We start from the raw sequence: 22,286 nt of genomic DNA on the forward strand, positions 1-22,286 counted from the left end.
AATGATTCAAAAACTCTATATAGTATTGATTGTCTCTCCCGTCTGGAGATTAACCATATTCCATGCTCATCTCAAAGACTGAAGCCATAACCTTCCCAGCTGACTGTTGTTCCTTTGGACTTTTCGAACGTAGTTCACCGGCTGCAGTCCACTCAGGAAGGCATGTTTCATCCATAGTCATACATCGACGCAAAAAAACTGATTTATTACGTGTGAATATGGTCAAACATTGCTCTGAATCATCAACACGTTGTTGTTTTTGATCTACTGTAAGTAAACGCGGAACCCACTTTAAAAAAAGCTTTATCATGGTCAAAGGTTCATGCATCATTGTAAGCACACTGCCCCTGTATCTCTACGGTCTCAGCTATCTCACGCAATTTTAATTTACAGTTAGATATAACCGGTTTGCTGACTTTTATGATGTTTTCTGCAATAACCACCTCAATTGGATAACTAGAACGTTCACCATAAAACCAATAATAAATGGTTCATCTCGATGGAGCAGAGTCCGAATAACACTTTCGAAGCTGGTGCTGAACTTTTACAGTATTGAGAGGCAAAAATTAACTTAATAAAAAAGAGCCGGAAATAACAATTTATGAATCAAACCTTACAAATTCTAAGGAAACAAATTACATACTCTTTCTAATCGCTAATCACTACAACCAAATCATTATTGATGTTATTAATCACATCTCTTGAGCAACTTCTTAATGAAAATAGGGAAGTTCATGAGTAATGTATTTTGAAAGTGAAGTAAACAAGAACAGAAAAATTGAAAAAGCAATAGTCAGTTTTATAAAAATCGTTCTCAGAATACACCCAACTGGGTAAATAATGTGAAATCGAGTTGGTAAAAGTTTTGAAAAACTTGGCAAAACCAAATCAATCACTTGTTTTGCAATTCTATAGTTTATTTCAGAAAGGAATAGAGCAATAAAATCTCATTAGGTATGCAAAGGGACCTCAGAGTGACCCAACGCATATTTAGGCCAATTTCATAGTTTGGTATTGATTTCATTGTAAAATTTTTTTTTCAGTTGCAGGTAGTACCACCCAGGTTGGGGTCAATTTAAGGGTTTAGCCTATTGTTATCCATTCACAAACATTAAAAATATTGTGCCAAAGGCATGCCGGTAGGATACTCGTAAAAAGGAAAAAAATTTATTTTAACAGAATAAAAATTAGGCATTATGTACATAGTAATAGGTACATTTATTTTTTATTGAACATTATACAAACAATACATTATACAGAAATTAAATTATCAAAAATCATAATATTCTTCGTCATCCTAGGAATTGTCATCCCCTCTTGACGTTATAATTAACGGGTCGACGGTCCGATCGATCAAGTAGATCCTCTTCTTTAATGACATGCTGAACTGCTTTTCGCCAGTTTTCTGGTGTCATCTCCTTAATGGCTTGATCAAACAGTAGCTTAATGTGTTTCATTTTGAATGCCGTGTTGTGTCTTGCTACAAATCCTTTCACTTGCGCCCATATAAGTTCTATAGAACTTAGTTCGCTACGATATGGCGGTATGCGCAGAAAAGAGTGAACTTTTCTTCGAGTTACACTTTTGGAGTCTTTATCAAGGACTTTTACTGCTCTACCTGGATTTTTATTGAGAGGTTCCACTTGGCCTGCTATCTTTTTCCCCCGCAATAATTCAAAAACGGTGGACTTTCCAACTCCAGTCATTCGGGAACATCGGTCGACAGTTTCTTGTTCAGTAAATTTCTGGTAATCGTATTTTGTGCTATCGTGTACATTTAAAGTAATGAGTTTTTCATTCACTGATAGTGGAGAATTATTGGAACATCTTCTCGTTGTTGCTGTAAATGTCGCCATTTTATTACTAAACTTATAATACTGTGAACACTATATACGGCTTAAAGTCAAATACTGAAGCGTTAAACTAAACAAATATAATTATAAAGGTCTGAAAATTTTGGTTGAGGCACCATTGCCCATACGGCGCGGCGTATGGTTAAGCCGAACCTGAAATAGGGTTGGAATTAGGCAGAGGCACTAATAGAAGGTTAAGAGGTACCTGTTAAATGCAAAACGTAACTGTATAATTTACTACCTAAGTAATCCCTACACAATATTTCAAGAGCTACACCTATGGAAGATACTGAAATTGAGTCGAACTGGACGGAATTCCCATTTTATTGCTCTATATCTATCTGACATAGACTATAATAGGTTCAAAATTGCTCTTAAGGTCGAAATTTTTGAGTCGACATATGAAGGAGAAAATTCCTTTAAACACTAAAATTTATTAATGGAAGTTAATGCTAGTTTGAACTCATTGCATAGAATATGAGTAATAGGAATGCAGAAATTTGGCATCTTAAAAATTATAAGAGAAAAAATTAGTAAAATGTAAAACGTTGTATTCTACGAATAGCCTTCTCATTATAGAGGCCCGGTGACAATTCCTGAAAATTTCTTGAAACGTAGCAAATAATTGATACACGTGGAAGCATCACCTAAATTATAAATTTTGGTTAGTATATCACTATCAACATGATTTGTAGAATCTCTAAAACGTGGCTGATGATCTTATAATTATCCTATATATGAAAATATGCGGGTTTATATGCATCTACGACGATTTTGGGCACTTCATTTTTTTTAAATCCCATAATTTGTGTAATATCAATTTATCCTTTACTTTTTAATACTTCGCCTCCAATAAAAATCTACTTAAAGTTCTCAATAATTCAAGAGTCTATGTGTAAGAGAATGATCGCAACTTGACTCTGCAAGCCCAAGACAAAGACGATATATACAAGATGCAGAACATGACTGCCTTGTTTTTAGAAAGTTGAATTTATTATGACAGTTAAATCAATGATGACCAGCAATATCATCGAAAAAGTGCACCAAATTGTATTGCAGCACCATCGGATTTAGGTTGGAGAGATAAAAGAGGCTATGGACATATCATATACTACATACTTATTGAAGAATTATGCACGCGTAAGCTATCCGCGCAATTTTTACCCCATTTGCACACTTTGCGCCAAAAGTGTAATCGAAGGAACATTCCCAGGTTTCAATAATTGAGTTGAGGCAAATGACTAAATTCAAAGCTGTAGAGGAAACTTACACCTGTCATTACATATTTGGAAATTTTGAAAAGAAGAAACAGTCAAGACAATTCATTGGAGAGAACAAACTTTCTTCGACAAAAGGAGAGACGGCTTCATCAGCCAGACGACAGTTTTTGGGGATCGCATGAGATTGTGTACATTGTAAACAAGAAAATATTACTTATCACTTTATCATAACGTAAAGTAAGAAATTGCAAAAGAGTGACCTCATTTGATTAATAAAAGAGAACTATTTTATCTTAACAACTCTCAGTGCACTTTGAATTTGTTGATTATCAACCGTACTCACCAGATCTTGTCCCAACGAGGACGTTATCACATATATAAACGTATATTTTGACGAGAAAGACGACAACCATTATATGGAAGATTTAGAAATCATTTTACCAATTCCATTGTTTCCGAATGAAAATAAACAATTTAACTTGAATTAAGGTTTGTTAGGTTGCAGCAGTTTTCAACTTCTTAGAAATTATTTTCTCCTACTCAAGTTGATTCAACTTTCTTTTATTACATTTTTTTTGTATTTTTTGTTCAATATACACAGAAAAATTAAAATTCTTTTATCCTTTTCATACTAAAATAATACGTGAGTAAACTCAAACAGATATCAGAATACTAATCCTTTCTTTGACCCTTGGATATCCTGATACGGCGCTCAAATTAATAAAATATTCGGCAACTTACCCCTACGCGTCAGCTCTCTACATCCGAACCCTTATTTTCTCGCCATATAAATGTACTAGAAAGGCAACCCGCATTACATTAGGTGGACCCTTGATAGCCCTTTAAACCGCATCCCATCCCGGGAGACGTGTTTTTATTTTAAATTTGCACGTCTTCCTAAAAAAGCTCCAAAGACGAAAATATTTTATCAAAACCAATTTTGGGTAACTACATGGCACAGAGTTAAATTCACTCTTGAGCATAATGTAGTGTAAGCAAATCAAGTGAAAAAACGTACCGTCATATACGAGCGTTGAAATTTTTTACTTCAGTTGAAAAAGAGGACTGGTAGATAATGTTACTAGAAATTTGACGAAATTTGTAAAATATCGATTATTATCTAGAACAAAAACTATTATTCGAACGATTAGTTAGGTTACGACCGTACGAAATCGGTTAAAAATGAAAAAAGAGAAATCTTCAATTCGTTGGCAAAAATTGTATAGAGTGCTTTATTGAAAATCTCATCCCCCATATCATTATTACAACAGTGGTTATTAGTTTTTTAGAGATTAGCAATAATTCACTTAATAGAAGTAAAATAGATTGCAATTTTTTGCCGTTGGCCTCCAAGTTGGCTATAATATTAAGTAGTCCCACTTACTGCTGCGCGGAATAGGTACCTGGTTTGTTGATATCCCGAACAATTGACGAAGGTTTCTTATCCACGATTTTGTGCGCAGACCTATACTTCTCCTGCTTATGATTTTGGTTTGCATTATAAAGTGAAAAAAATCAGGATAAGCGGATCATGGTTAAGGTCATCACTGCAAAAGTTTGTGTTGAGCTCTACTAAACTTTCTTTCACTATTCTTGCTCATTTCTCCATGATAGGATTCCATTTATTGTTTATCACGGTTTCAAAGAGAGAAAAAGAGAGGTTTGTTAGGCTTTTTGTGGTTGGGGTAAGTATACTATTCATGTGAGAGAAGGGATTTATTAGTTTTGGCCCTGATGTAGGAAATAATCCTCTGCTCATTTTTCTACTTAATCTATTTGTACTTTATTAACCGTTATTTCTCCTTCTGGTACATTTCTTTTGTTAGTATCCTATATTCAGTTTTCTTTCTTCAAACTTTAGTCCATAATTTTGGCTGACTAAACAATACTGTCTATGTGCCTCTATAGTTCTTTAAACGAGTTGGCTATTGAAATTATCATCAGAGTAGCATTCATTATTGGAAATTTTTCCAGTTTTTCATTTTCCGTTCATCATTGTCTCACTTCTCTCCTTATTTCATCAACCTCATAGGAGCTTTGGTGATCCACGTGAACGCTAATCCAGTAGAGATTAGCAATAAAGCGTTTATCTTTATCATATATAACTGAAAACTCATTTTTATGAAAATTCAGCGTTTTCATATACAAATAGGCGCCAAATATAAACATTTCGATTTCCATAACTAACTTTTTTCGTGTCAACGTCTAGTAGAACAATTTACATAACACGAAGTACGTTTAGGGTTTGACAGTTATAATTTGTTGCTTATCGAACTATAACCTTGTTATACTGTAGGGATAATCGATAAGGGTCTGTGAAAACCATTCAAAATATTACATTTTTTATACAGCGCTTACAAAAATTCATTCGTTTTAATAGGTTTATATTTTCAACTCTAACCCACATGATTTTTAGAACACAAGTGAAACAATTATTTGGATAATGCTTTAATCTTATGAATAATAGCGATTATATTCATATACCTTGATAGATAGAAATCTCCGATAAGTTCTCAAATCTTTTTTTGTTTGCAGGTACTAAATTTTATGAGGGGTTATTAAATTACCTGTATTTATAAGCAGCCAGATTTCATACAGTGGGTCATTTATTCTCTCATTCAGTTTATATTTGAGCTCCAAAGTGAATGATTTTGATTATATAGGTAGGGAAATTTGTTCACGACAAAAATGGCAAGCTGCAAAATTTCTCTTAAAAAATTTTGTTATAAGAGTATTTATGAGAAATTAATGGTAAGGTTAGACCATTGTATGGAAATATGGAAAATGTTTATGTAATATATTGGGATGTTATAATCAGAGTTCAATACCAACAGTGAACTGTGTGCTGTGTCAATTCTAGCGTGTCATTGATTCAGTGGATGGAAGAGAAGCGAATAGGTGTACCTTTCGCAACTCCAACAGAATGGCGGGATCAGGACAAACACTGAAGGTTATTCCATGAAAAAAAGCGTAAGATCGATATCAAAGCTCGCAATTTGCTTTAAAACATGTATCTCACAATGCAGATTTACGAGAGCCGAAGGCGGTTTTTGATTGGCGGTATATTGTTGTGTGAAATAATTGAAATAATAATGGTTTCTCAGAAAGCTCTGAGAAACACTACACAGACTAGTTCTCGCAAGCCACAATTGATTTTCTATAAAGAGTTTAACACGTGGTTTGGCGTTGTTAAAGCAACAGTCGGATTATCTCGATTCCTATCCTAAGAATTGGAGCTTTCTTGTGAATGAAAATTACAATTTTCAAAAAAAGCAATGCAGCATTTTCTATATTTTACAATAAAGAAATTCGTTGTGTGCCCGTGCTGATGTCAATGGTTCATTGCAAGAACTCGATATCAAGTATCTCTTTGTGAATGGCGCTTCTCCGAAGACTTGTCGACATATAGTTTAAAAGCTAGTTATTACATAATCAGTGCTCCATTCCGTCTTGATGGAATAAATCCACGAAAATATATTTAACCTTTTAGATGAAATGAGCTATAATTACCACATGTGGAAGATTTGTAGTGATTTTGAAGTTACGTAACTGTTCTGTATGTGGTTTTTTCAATCTATTGATAAACCTCACGTGCTACAGCTTTTTTTCTAGTAATTATTTTACTCATATTAGCTCATTTAACTATAGTACGCTAATCAGCTATATAACATATAGCACCACATTTTTTGGTGTAATCATATGAATATGACATCACTCACATATTAATGGGTTTTATTACATACAACTGGATGTGATTACGCGGCCCTCAAATTGTAACGTACTTTCACTACTTGAATGGAAGGATGCTTTGTCATTAAACAGTGTACACGATACAAAATATCCATCATTATGTGCCATATTTTCTTCTACCATTTCGATAATCTCACAAACACAAGGCGTTCTTTTCTTTATAACATTCAGATGAAGCTTGTGGTACTCAAAAACTTAGGTTGCACACCAAAACGTAGGCCCAAAACACGATAAACAAATTTAGAAAAAAAGTTCGTAAGAAAAACGACCTATGATTTGCTTTTATAGAGTCTATCTATAACTAAATTGCCCATAGGTACCATTTTATGTTCTGGGTTGTAGCGGGATCAATCACAGACTTGCTTCTTTTACAGTGTACTTCACTTCCCTGACTGAAGATCTTCCTCAAGAACTGGTATTCGACATCAGTTAAAGATTCGCATCAACAGCGTATCTAAAAGAGCGACAACGAACGAATAAAAAAGTTATCAATTGGAAACAACTCAGAAAGCCGGGATGATTGCAGCCGTCAACTGAATTCCCAGTTGCTGGAGTTTGCTGTTTTCTTTTTAGTACACCAGTTGAGACCTTTAAGTTGGTATACCTCAAACCTGGCAGCTATAGAACTGCAGAAAAAATGAAATTAGGGCGGGAAGTAGGTAGAAGAGATTTCAATAAAGAGGAGCTCAAGCTCTAAGATATAAAAAAATCCATATTTTTTTCAAATGTAACCCAATAGGAATCTGTTCTATTCGTTCTGTTCCCCAAATATATAGACGATACGAATCTACACCTATATTATTATACAAAATCTACTTGAAACCGAAAAAAATTGCTAAAAAATCACCCGAAATTTTGTGAGTACTAGATATGAAAACATTAAAAAGATATAAGCGTATAGAAAGGTATCGGCAAAAATTTCATTAATTTTACGCATAAATTTCGTACTTCGTTGGAAGAATTATATGCTACGCGGATTATAGAACTATAACCTTCACTGATTAAGTTTAGGAAGACCCTAAACTCACCGAAGAAACAGAATAAACAGAAACAGAAAATGAATCATTTCTGGCTCAACTATCATTCAACGTAATAACTTTGATGTTAGATTGACTGCATACCAATGACTGACAAATAATATATTGCAATTTCCAATTATTGAATAACGTCTCAAATGTAAAATAACTAGGTATGTCACTTTACAAATTCCTATGTCGGTCAAAACATATTATCTATATCTGCAATAGACCGAGAGTCTATGCTAAAGTTTAATATTCTAGGGGATAACCTTTTATGAAAAAATCTTACTTTGTTCAAATTCAGATATCATATTCGTAATTAAGATAATATAATAGCATGAGGAAGAGTATAGAATACTATCATCCAACTTCAAGATACAACGTTTACTATAATTTTAAAATAATAAAAAGGAGGTACTATTCAACTGAAAAATTTGATATCCATCAAATATACTTGACGTATATACTTTGCTTTCCAATGTGTTCAAAAATGTGAATTGTTGTAAAGTGTTTCTTATTAAGTTTTATTTTATTCTAGAAAATTTCACTTTTGATTCGAGTTTGTAATATGCGCACAACTAAAGTATTTCAAGTGAACATATTTTCGTACCTTATAGTGGTTAATACATTGTAAAGCATTTATACAGATTGTAAAACATGAACGGTAATGAGATGAGAACCTATTCAAGTCGTCTCATACCTTTTTTTAATCTCTTTTCGGGAACTCTTCGTTTGCAATCATTATTTAATAACTTTATTATCCCAGTTTTATCCAGGTAGAGACATATTTTAGAAGATGTTCATTTGACGTAACTTTCTTTTTTTAAGTCTAGAAAAATATAAAAAAAGTAACTCTGGTTCAGTCTCCGAGAAACATTTAGTATTCGAGAAATAGTCAGTCTTCATTTAAATATTCAATACCATTTAATTTTCCTAACGTTTAGATGTTTATAATTAAAATTCTAATTATCAAACTATTAATTCAATATTAATTTATTTAGTTAATTTCATCGATCCATTTAAGTTTGAAATTTGAAAGTTGATGATTAAAAACACAATAGAAATATTAAATCACGTAGAAAGGTCAAAAGTATTATATGCTCCACACTTTTTCAATACACTTCCAATACATCTTAGGTAAATACCTAGATCACAAAAATCAAAAATCGTAATAAACCTAACAAAAAAATTGTGATACGATAGCACACACTCAAATCATTAACAGCTGTACTCGAGGATTTCGTCGTTTTTATCCTAATCTTTTAGTGCGAATCGTCTTTCTCTCATATATCATTTTTCTTATTTACCTTCTGTTGTTTTTAGACTCCTGTCATTATATATTATGATTAATATACAGTACCTAAGCAAAAAAGAATGTAATAAAATAGAAAGTGAATTCGATTTGATTTAAATTCCATTGGAGCTCGTATATAAGATATGCCCTCTATATAAAATTATAGTTGAAATTGACCAGGTCCTCTGACTCCTTGATTTTATAGAAAAGGTTTATATTAATAGGATGGTAAATGCTGAATTTGAATAAATCACATTATTGAATTAATTCATATTTAAACTTCGGCTATTCTTCAACGAAAGCAATGATCAATAATAGATACACTCATATTTTTATCAGAAAGAGAATTTATAATTGTTTTGAAACACCGACTGTCTGACTGACACATCTGGTGAAAAAGCATGAAATATGAGACTTTTTTATCACCCAAATGCATATCATCGGTGAGGCAATTTCTTTTGCAATGGAAATCAGAGAAGTAGAACTGGAAATTTTTTGCCCTACCTCTAATGTTCTCGTTAATAACGTACCGAGGACCGCACCTAAATCTCCGACCAGGGAAAGCGATTCTCCATTAAGATTTAATAGAGTGGAAAATGTAAAATGAGGAAATTAGCGCTTTCTAAAAATGAAGATTTAATTGGTTTAAAGAATAAACTATATACGTATACTAAATTCTCTTCATGCACAAATTTCCTTTGTAACGAATATTTAATTTCTTGCGCGATGAATATTATAACAGATATTTTTGACTAACTATGATACGAGGAAAAATTGACTGCTTTTCACATTCGTTTTTCTAAAGCAGAATATAATCGTTTATCTACTTCATTTACTTCTTTGAGCTTCCAGGGTATTAATCATTTTCACTTAAATTCATCGACGCTTTTAGGTTGTATTGTTTCTATTATTGTTTCTATAAACTGTCGTATATATTGTCGAGATAAGGATATACGAGGGCCGTTTTATTTTTCAACTTCCGCTAGGCTCTAAATAGAAGACAAGTTCATATAAAACAATAATTTTATTACCAAAAGATTGATACACTTTTCGACATAATTCAGCTTAACCGTACAGTATAAATACAGTACAAAACAGACATATGAAATTCTGGAAATTCCGTACATAAAGTATTAATGGTGAATCTGTGGTTTTCGTTAACCATTCTGTCAACTCGTTGAACCAGGTCATCTGAAACGACAGATTTGCGTCCTCGACCCCCTTTATCAAACACATCATTACGGCCATCTTTAAACATTCACGCCACCACTCATGAAGTTTTTCCCATACACACGACTCATTCTCCGATGGATTTCTGCAGCACTATGGCTTTCAGACGAATCACACTTGGCAGGAGCATCAATAATGGCGGATATGTTTACGTGGCTGTAGCACAACGCCGACTGCCGCCTGAATGCCAACAATGGCAGAGTGTGTAGTGCGAGAGCTTCGCAGTTGTCGCTTTCTTCTGTCCGCGTAGCGTCTGCACGGAGCGATCGGAGGTTGAAAAAAACGGCCCTTATACTTCAATTGAGTACTGCAGAATTGAATGAAAGAATTTATTTCTTACTAATTCTGGTTACAACCATGGAAGTGGATCATTTTAAATGCCAATCATACACCTCTGCATAATTGGTTTTAATACGAGAAGTTGCCGCTTTTTCATTTTTGAATCGCCAAGTCCTATAGCTAACTCTAACTAAGCGACAGGAAATTCGATGGTAGTCATTTTACTTGAGATTCTAATTTCCACCACGTTGTAGTTGATTAAACTAATAAATATTGTGAATTAATTATCGATAGTGTTCTGATGTTATTACATTGTTTTGGTTTTTAGATTACTATGATTCTTGGACAATCTCTATGAATTTGGAATTTACCACAGCATGGCTGTCATGAAAATAGGAGAAGTAGAAAATTTTCAAAATAGAGATATAGGCACGTGCGAGTGAATTCTAGAGCGGGAAGGGGTATTAGCACTAGTCCCTCTTCTCGAAGAAAGATCCTTACTCACAATAATCATAATAGAAATATTGTGAATGAGAATCTCATGAATGATTCAATACATTCATAACATTTTTATCAATAGATACAGTTCTGTTAATTGAAATAGTATCCAAGTCTTGTTACAGAATTTTGCAATTTCTTTGTAACTTTGTAAATTTACTTAACAATTGTTACTATGCTTAACAATATTCAGATATTAGGTAAGTTCTATGAAAAAAAACTTTCATTATATCATAATTATTAACCCTTTGAGTCCAGCCGACTTGGGTAAATCGTTACCATTCAAACCATTTGTTGGTTACAAGGAATGATTGAGAGTTATAAGGGAGTATATTTTTTTTCTGAAGATTATTGAAGTACATTAAGTTTATCACTCACTTATTCTAAAAAATATCTTTTCGCCGTTGTATCTATAACAACAAATACTCTTCTTAGTCCATTTTGCTGAGCTGGGCTCCGGATGATATGGACAGGGAAAAACTTCCTTGAACCTTAGGAAACATGCTGATACAATGAAACAAACAAGGTAAAACGATGCTATTACAAAACAGAGCTACAGAATGAGAACATTGAAACAAATCGTATTGGTTCATAATAACAGCGAATTCGATTGCTTTTTAGGCTGATTTCAGTAAAGACTCCGGCAATGATTTGGCGGGTAGATCCGTCTCCTGTGGTCGAAGGATTGAGACTATAAGTGAGTCACTTCTGAAATAATCTATAATAAATCTTACAAATACAGAAAAAACTTATAATGCTGAAAAATATTAGATAATAGAGTATTTGACAATAAATAATTAGTTATTAGTGATTAATTAGCCTTTTTATCTTCTTGACATGAAGTAAGTCAATTTCCGACAAATATTTTCATTTAAACTGAGGTCTTCCCAAGTTATATACACTTTTCCCAGCGATATACAATAAGTTCAAGACCTTTGTTATAATGAGAATCGTCAAGCACCTCAAAATAGCAATTAACTGCCGACATCACCTCTTCGTTGTTGGAAAATCTTTGGCCACCAAGCCATTTTTTCAAGTCTGAGAACAACAAATAATCTGAGGAGGCTGAATCTGTCGAAAAAGGTGCATGAGGTAATAAATCAAACTTTAATTAATTAGTTTTGGCTATTGCAATAACGGATTTTCCTTTAAATTGTCACGTCATTTGGTCGACCACTATGATGCTGGTTTTCGCAGGTCTTACGGTCTAGTTTAAATTCTGCTACCCAATATTTTACTATTAATAACGATCAGCCTCACCCAAAGTAGAATCTAGTTTAGCTTTTATATTGGTTGGGCTAAGGCTTAGGCTAATGCTAACTAAAAGTATTGTATCACATAACGATGACAATTTTTTCCATGTTTACAAATTCAATGAAAACGTTCACAATTGATGGCTGTCAAACAAATACTAAACAACATGACGTCTTGAACTTGAAACTTGAAATATATGCTGTATAGATTTAGTACTTTCTAATACAGTGGTATTTGTGGTATTTTTCAAGCAGCTACCGCCATCTCTTGGTCAAGCTAGGTTCTTCTGGGACCATCATCGTATTTCTATCATTATTGTTTCTGGTATATCTGTTTTGGCGGGAAACTGTGTCTTAATTGCATTTAATAGTCTTAGTTATTCCATGTATAATTTTATAGAGCAGCTCTGATTTTGATTTTTTTCATGTTCATTATCTGCAGACTATCATTGTATATTTTTTAAGATTTGGTTCAAAGCTTTGTCATCTTCAGCCATTATTACTGAGTCATATGCATATAGTAATTCCGAAATTTGTTTTTCATTACTTAGTGTCCTAGTTCAAATTGTTTCATTTGTCTCTGCACTTTTTATGAAACCATAAGGCAGTGTTTATATAGATAAATGAGCGCAAAACATATAACTCAATATTTCCCAAATTTTATTAGGAAATCCAAATTCATCATAGGTTGATGTCATATAGAAGATGAGAATTTATTTATACTTGATTTAGTTTTCATTTTTCAAAAAGAATAAGGAACTTCTCATCATTTCTAAAAGGTATTATCATTACTATCATTATGTTATGGCAATCCACTTTCCATCTAATCTGTATTTTCGTTTTTATTCCAATTTTTTTGTAAGTAATTGTTAACATATTTTTTTCATTTTGATTAATGCGGATACAAAAAAATATTCTCAGAAATCCCTCTAATACCATTTATAATCTCACTTTTTTCCAAATGACTTTACGTCAAATTGAATGAAATAAAGTAACCTGATTATTCTGTTCTATTGCGCTCTCGTTGTTTACCTTGAATAAATATTTATGATTCACTACTAACTCCAAGAAAACAAAAAAGCAATTACAATTTCGTCTTAAGACTGGAGCTCACAAAATTAATGTTCGGGAAAGCTGTGTACCTATAAAATTAACTTTGTACTGAGAAAGTTAAATGGTACAAGTGAATGTGCGGCAACAGAGAGATAACGGATATACACTCAATAAACTGACTTTTTCTGTGACAAGAAAAGTCCATATTCACGAAACTAGAGTAACGGAAAAACTAGTAACATTGACACTAACATTTGCAGGTCATTGAACAAAGTCTGTAATATTACATTATTTTATGCCAACTGTATGAAAATTATACAAGAAAGGATTACAAAACTTATATTCTTCACACCATCGATAACTAAGGAAGAAAATTCTCTCTTGGAATGTTCCCTACCTTGTCCAAAGGTGACTATTGCTTATGATATAATATATTCAAATTTTAACAGCTATTTAACACAGATTCCGACCGAGGGTTAGGCTTCATGATTAATTGAATTAGCTAGGGCCTAAAGTTATTTGTTTATTTAATTGGTATTTATATGTGCCGGTTAGCAATAGGAAAGGATAATAACCATCCATTATTCAATTATTCATATTTTATATATGAAACATTTAAGATTAATAAAAAGTTCCAAGAATAATATGAATTGAAGAATAATATCATTTTACTATCCCATTTTACTATACCAATACTAATTTATACAATATATATCGTTTTTGGAAAGCCGATCCTGAAGTTGTTTTGATAACTTTTTCAAAGTTCAAGTAATTTAGGCGAAGCATTCCCGTCCATTTCACCTGCAGCAATACAAATGCCACTTTTATTTTGTTTCCCCTAAATTCAGAGTTGTTGCGAATTTAATTACAAGATAAGAAATTTATGGAGCAACAGACATCGTTGTTCAAAAACGGCAAAAATGGAAAATAATGGGCAGTTTCTGTATATTTCTCAATTACGCCATATCAGTTAAGCTTTATTTCGCAAATTCAAAAATTAGAAATGATGTATTGCACTTCCAATTACATTTAGAGTTTATTGTCTAATTCTTGTGTAGACAGATTTCATGATTCCAGATCAAAACAAAAATTGGGAAGATTGGATTCTAATTCAGCTATTAACATAAGACTACCAATTGACAAAATCTACTAATATTGTATCTGTTACCACAAGTAAGGCTAAATTTTATGTTGATTGTATTGTGTTTATTTTTGTTGAGAAAGTGAAATCTGTCGCTTTCAACCACGGTACTGAATCTGACAAAGTTTTTAAATACCTCTTTTTTTCATACTGTACTGTAAAGTCGACTTCACAGTACTAATTTGAATCTGGAAAATAACACTTATCGGACCCAGTGTTTACAGCTGATTCATCAATCTCACTCCTTTTAAAATGTCTAGAATTTGGGATCGCTTTAATTTCCAAAGATCTTCGTCTTCTACTTCATACGCGCCTAGGTAAAGTGCTCTGGAGTTATTTAGTGTTTCACACTTTGAGAGAATGTGGATAGAGGTTTCGTTCTCTGTGCAACAAAATCTGCATGCCTGCATCTGCTAGGTCTAGTGTCATCGGGTGTTTGATGAGGCGAGAGTGCCCCGATAGAATTCCTGTTAGTATTCGTAGATTGTTCTTACTTAGATTGATACATTGAGCGGATCTACTCTGGTTATAGTTTCCCAGAAGAGTCTTGAACTTTGAACTAATTATTTTGGAACTAATTCAATTATCATTGAAAGCACTGAAATCTACTTTTGTGGTTATTCTAAAGGAGCAGAAGGCAACAAAATGCTGAGAATATGAGCATTTTGAATAACGTGCTAAAAAATTATAATAATGATGTATATATAAAAAATTGCTATATGCTAACACTCAATTTAGTTACAAAATGGGTTGACTGAGCGTGAAACATTGTTTACAACCCAAAGTTATGAACCACGACGTAAATATATGTGCTAGAAATTCTGAAGCAATCACATATTATAGGTTATGCTACAAAAGTTTCTATTGGAATTCTAGTTATTTATACGAATCAATGTTTTTGCAATATATGTATTGTATCAAAAAAGTATATTTTGAGACTATCAAAGTTATTATTACCTTCGAACACAAGAATTATACTTTTCGAGCCATATTGACAATTCAAATTATACGAGGGTTGTTTAAAAGTTCCATTTTAGTGAAACGCTTAGCTTCTATTTGACAATCACTGTGAATTTTTTTTAGAAGAGAAAGATTGAGTATCAAACTGTTATTACATATTGTATAAGTAAATAAAAGAGGAGCTAGAGGGCGCATTCGCTTCCTAAATTTATCAGCATGTTGGGTGCTGCGTTTTATCACTCAGAACCAATCAGACCTTATTGATACTGTTTATAACTGTACATGATTACTGGATTCTACACTACACTCCTGAAACTAAAAAACAATCCAACCATTAGACTGTAAGGATCCAAAAAGACGAAAACAATTACATCTGCCAGAAAAGTATTGAAAATCAGTTTTTGAGATACTCATGGGTTTGTGTTTACTGACTGTCTTCGAAAATAATAAAAAGAGATTATTACGCATCATTACTTAATAAGGGAGAAGGGAGAAGATATAAAACAATGACTGAAAAAAGTGTTTTTCCATCAGGACAACGCATCTTCGGTGATAGACATAATTATAATCCCGAAACTCTACTCCACACAAATTGATTGACCACTAACCATTTTCAAGACATCCGGTTCCTAGCGATTGTAGCTTGTTTTCTGAACTCAAAAATTCACTTTAAAGGTGAAAACTATAATTTAGAAGTAAAATGAGACCTTTCAAAAAACCTTCATGGTATTTCTATAAAATATTCTCTATTGCATACGCTAGAACCTAAATACAAATTGGAAAATGTCCACTCTGATGAGTCCATCATAAATGATAATGGTAAAATTACTTTAGATCCCACGTGATTTAAAATGAACAAAATTTCGAGGTAAAAAGTGTTTTTATTTATTTGACTTATAAATCAAAGTCTGAAAATGTTACTCATTGATCAATCAAACTGAAACTTCCACAAAAAACATCAATTACTAAAATCTTTATTTTTTATATATTGCTCTCTAATATACAAAAGTTTGATGGATATTGATTAAGCCAAACTTTGTTCTAACTATCATGTTTGACTCTATTGATAAACTGGGTATACAGGTTGTTCCGGGACTTGATGCAAAAACTTTGGGAGTGAGTAGATAACGTGTGAATAATGCTGTGACATGAACAAAATTTTCTCATACAACTTTTCGTTTCTGAGTTATAATCCTCCAAACTTGCGAAATCAGAACTTATATTTTCGAAACTATTCATTCGAACATTATGAATTTTCAATTGATTATTACTGATATCCATGTATGCTAGGGACAGCACTTGCTCAATGGTTAATAAACCCTGAATTGTCAAGGACAACCTGCACAATTTGAAGATACTAAAAATGAATTCTATCTTTCAACAAAAAATTACTCTTTGTTTAACTCGATAAAATTTATGATTTAGGTTGTACATGCCACGAAAACCGTTCGCTAAAAACAGTATGAAAAAAATTATCTTAAATTGTGATCAATCATTTAAAATTATTACAGGCGTTATTAGAACACAGTCAAACATTACTTGAAGAAATAATGAATAGGTAAATAAACATTTGTACTACATACATATCGAAGATCATACAAGGTGTCCAGAAAGGGTATCGGGTATTTGTAAGTTCAAGTAAATAAAAAATATTCATAAGCAATAAAAACTTTTATTGATTTTTGATACCATATGAATTGAAAAATTATTTGGAAAAGATGATGTTATCTAAATGATGACCGGTACGTTTCTGGCACTCTTCTAAACGGGAACGAAGATTGGCGACACGTCGACAAAAAGCTCTTGATATTGCTGCCATTTCTGACCTGATCTTTTCCTTCTTTGGGTTAGGTTCGTTGGATTATTTTGATAAACCTTACTTTTAAGGTATCCCCATACAAAATAGTCAAGCGGGATAAGGTCGGGGCTTCTGGGAGACCAGTTGATGTTACCCCTTCGCGAAATAACTTTATTACGGAATAATTCATTCAAAACTTCCATCGAGTCACTCGAGGTATGGCAAGTGGCTCAATGTTGCTGGAACCGTGTTCTTGAGTTGAAACCTGCAAATTCCTGCAACTGTGGGACCAAAAAACATATCGCAGTAACGGTCACTATTCACATTAATTACTCGACCTGTTGATCTTCATGAAAATAAGGACCAATAATTCCTTTAGCAGACATAGCGGTACAAACAACGACCTTTTGGCTGTGCAGGGGTCGTTCATGCTTTCGTCTCGTATTCTCGACTGCCCAGTACCGACAATTCTGCTTATTAACATGATCATTCAGGTGAAAATTTGCTTCGCCGCTGAACAGTATGTTTTCAAAGTTGTTAAATCGTTTCATCATTTCGTTCGCAAAATTCAGTCGATTAGCATAGTCCGTTTCCTTCAATTCTTAAACCAATCGAATTTTATAGGCTTTTAAATGCAAATTTCCCTTTAAAATCAAATGTAAGGACGATTTTTTGATTTAATGCTTGGCTTCGCTTTCGGATGGATAAATATGGATTTCGACGAACCGACGCCTCAGCTTCTTCAATTGTTTCTTCATCACGAACTGAACGAGAGCGACCAGAGTTTTGAATTTTAACTGTCGCACCTGTATTCTCGAGCATCCTGATCCATTTCCTAATGCTATCGTCACTTGGCGCGTGGCGTGTACAATATTCCGCACAATACAGACGTTGAGCAGTCACTATTGAACCACCGTTACGATAATACGCTCATACGCAAAATGCGCGATGCGTCACGGAGTACTGTTCCATTGTGACTAAAACTCCACAAAATGGCGGACGCCACGAAACCCTCCCCGCTATCTTTCGTTGCTCCGTTTCGAATGTGGCGCGAAAACAAATACCCGATACTCTTTTTGGACACCTTGTATTACTGGCGTAAGGAAAAAATTGAGGGAGATCAATAATTAAAATATAAAGAATAAAATTAAAGTTTATAAATAGTTGGATTGATCGGGGAGGCTATTTCAAGGGATATCTTAACAGCTTGTTATATCCAACACGCACCGGAAGACATAAAGAACGAAATGATCGACAGAATAAACTTCTAATGTGACGCTATAAAGCAAAGTCTTGGAGTGCTTTTCCAAGTTCAAAGTAATATTCACCGTAGACTCCGGAAGTGTGTAGAAGTGCGAGGTGCGCTCTTCGATCATTTATTATAGTTTTTTCGTTTTTATTTGGTAAGTTGTAGGATAACCAACTGAATTTTTCCACATTTCAATTTTATGTAAGTAACACCATGTTCGATAGTAAGCAGTTAAATTAGAATTATTTTATTGTATTTTAGTACCTCCTATTAGTATTTCCAATAGATAATTTCAATTTATAATAATTTTTTTCAGTATGTTTATAGCGAATCTCCTAAACTAGAAATTACATCGAGTTCAAAGATCACCATTGTTGAAAAATCGGTTGAAAAATTCATTGCTATCTTTAGATTGTTAGGTTACCCCTATAGAAGTTTTTGATTTTTAACCATTGGGTATGAGCCACCCCTGTCCTTCAGGTAGTAGTGTAAAATTATTTAGTCAGACATACTATATGGAAATACACAATCATCCATCATTTTCACGTCATCTACTAACTCCCGAATCTATTGCATCAAGTCACGGAACACCCTATATCTTGTAGATTCAATTAGTTATTTTTCTGTAACAACTAATATAGTACTAAATTCGAATAAATTTTAATCCTATGAATTTTGCAGCTTATTACTTTGAACGACGATATATAATTCGGTATCTTCCCTTTTAGGGCAAGGAAATTAAGCAGAAACAAATTACTTTCATTTTAAATAACTGAACAATTTGTGTAACGCACAAAATCCTCATAATAATAGATCCCAGGGTGTTACAAAACCCTTGGAACTGTCAACAAACCAATAAAATACGAATGCTCACTCACCGTTCTGTCGCCGGGATGTTTAACGCGACAGTTCAGTAAAGCCGATTGGCCTACCACAGCCGTCACATTTCGAGGACCTACATCATCGAAGTAGGGTCGCTGCACGCCGCCACTCGGCGATGGTTTCATGCTATCGACGAATCGAGATTTTGACGATGAACTAAGATCGGACTCCGATGAAGATCCCACAAGGTTTCCAGTTGCTGAAATAGAATTTCAATTTGTTGAGAACATATTTCGTTTTATACGCACTCAATATTGATTTAAAGTTGAAATAAATTGAGTGTATTGATAGACGCTGAAGCACATATATAAACTTTATATTGATAAAGATGGTTATTTCTTCATATATACACAATTATTATCGTATGATGTGGATAAATAAACAAGTGAGTAAGATTTGTATAAGTGAGACTCTCGAAATCAATCTAACAATTCTATTATAATTTTCCATTTACGCTTGATTCATACAATAGAATGACGAGAAATGATAAAGCGGTAGTAATATACAACGTATAGGAACTGAGAAGACAGGAAAAAGAGATACAGAGAAACAGGAAACAAAGATCTTGTTGATATCTACAAGAATTCATTGTATCTAAATAAGATTCAGAAAGGAGGAAAAAAATCTACTAAACTAGCAGATAATTGGAAGTTGTTACTCAAATTTGATGGGATAATTTGTGGTTTTTTTTACTTCTTCACCATTCAACGACAGAACCGATTGAAATAATTTTTCATAACGATGGATGTACTCATTAGAATAGGAACTGTATAATATCCAATTCTTTGTTATCCACAACAATGAATCACAACATAATTATTAGGCAGAAGTTTCTCGAGGGCAGTCATACATAGATGATAGCTGATTGCATGCATTCAACTATCTAACGAGCGCTAAAGAAAAAAGACTAAATATCCCTGTAGAATATGTTGAGGTTTTCAGATCATCTCGAAAAAAACCAAAGCGGTCTGACGTAACCTATGTCATATATCAGTACTTTGAGAAATTTGAACGTGTTAAAACATTCCTCCTGGTCGCGGCGAAGGCTATGCAAAAATAACAGATATTCGCGTTCAACTTTATACTCAGAGCGGTTTATTGTATATATATATATATATATATATATATATATATATATATATATATATATATATATATATATATATTAAATTGCTGTCTCCTGATAAATGACAAACAATGAAGCAAAGAAAAACACTAATAATCATACCTTTGCCGTTCACTTAGCTTATAAACCTTGAAAGAAGATTACTGCCAGAAAATTCGAAGTTTTGCTATATGTAGGTTACCTGTGGTTCTATAAATACGATTGCCTCTAAATGAGAAGAAAAGTCTATGCTGTTTTTTGTGAGAGATTCAATGATTTTTTTCTTTTATATTCGTTTATTCGAATTATTTATTTTTATTTTCAAAAACTCCTGTCAAAATTCCTGATAAGTATATTGGTAGCCGAAATATCCTTAAAAAACCAGCTAAGTTACAAAATAGCTCATAAAATAGTGGAAAATCAGTGTTTTCTCTTAATTTTTGAGTTTTTATTCAAAATTTTGCTAAATACACCAACTACTTTTTTGTTTTTTGTTGTTTTGGGTGTTCTTTTTCCTGTAAAAACACCTTGAAGTCAATTAGCAGGTTTACGATTTACCAAATGTCTTCAGTTATTTTCTGTGAATACTGATATTATTACCGTTTAATTTCTAGGTAGGGGTAGCCACTGTTTTTGTATTTTCTGTGAGTGTATTTATGCTAATCGCATCACACTCATCATAGTTATTAGCTACTTATATATCTTGTTATTCAGAAGTATTTCGTGTGATTCTTCTGTATCTTCTAATGCTGTAAAATTATTTAGAAGCATTTTGCGGAGGTGGTAAATGCTACACTTCTTTAAATGAAAATTCAGTTGGTGAATTTAACTTTTATTCATTTAAGTGCAAATGATTGCTGTTTATTTCAAAACACTTAACTTCACTTGATCAAAGGTCTCTTCATTAAGCATAATTTAATATCTAATACTCTTTGAAAAGCAAATATGTCAGGCTTAAGACAAACGATTCAATATGCTTTTATGTTAATATAATTTGAATATCTCATCTCCACTTTCAGTCCAACTATTGAAATTCGGAATTGAAGCAGACCGTTTATTTTTAATCTAACTCAAGTGTTAATAATAAATATAACTAAGAAAATGTAGGAGATTCTCGTTCACTTTCAAAAATATCAAAAATTATCAAAAAATCTAATAGTTATTTCACAAACCGTTATTCTTTTTCTCTTGCTATAAAACAAATCCCCTCTGTTTGCTCTGCGGCTTTTATCAAAATCTTTTCTCCTGTAATTTGCAAATACCCAAAGCACAAATACACTTTTACAGTGGCAATCCCTAATTTTTTTGTTTAATACAGGAAAATTGTACGTGACCAAAGCTGTTGAACGAAAATCTCTTCAAAATAAGTGTTTACTACCGAGATTTAACGACCCTAAAGGTATAAACTCTTTTTTATTTATTTTTCCACTTTTATACCTATTATATGGTGGCGCGTTCTATATACACGGCCTCACAAATATTTTATAGCGTCGTATTCTAGTTTGAAAAATGTCATCGCATCTGTCTACGTCCTGGAGCTCGCTAGTGCGCAAAGGTATTAATTCTAAGTGGGTCTGTTCGTTGATATCGCCAATAAAATGTATTTCTTTCATTTCGGATTTGTAACGGCCGACAGAGCGAATAATGAATTCTTGCGATATAGTCCAGGATTTTTTCTTATGACAAAATCTGGAAATTCGAT

At 33.0% G+C, this 22,286-nt stretch overlaps 1 protein-coding gene across 1 annotated transcript in view; it reads right to left on the reverse strand.

Annotated features, from left to right (window-relative positions):
• Positions 1 to 22,286, reverse strand: part of LOC130443090 (lachesin-like) — a 506,360-nt gene that overhangs the window by 88,985 nt on the left and 395,089 nt on the right. The window contains exon 3 of the mRNA XM_056777553.1: positions 19,476 to 19,678. Within this exon, the coding sequence (XP_056633531.1) occupies positions 19,476 to 19,678 (203 nt within the window). The remainder of the gene's footprint in view (positions 1 to 19,475; positions 19,679 to 22,286) is intronic.

This window comes from Diorhabda sublineata, chromosome 4 (genome assembly GCF_026230105.1).
Source record: "Diorhabda sublineata isolate icDioSubl1.1 chromosome 4, icDioSubl1.1, whole genome shotgun sequence".
NCBI lineage: Eukaryota > Metazoa > Arthropoda > Insecta > Coleoptera > Chrysomelidae > Diorhabda > Diorhabda sublineata.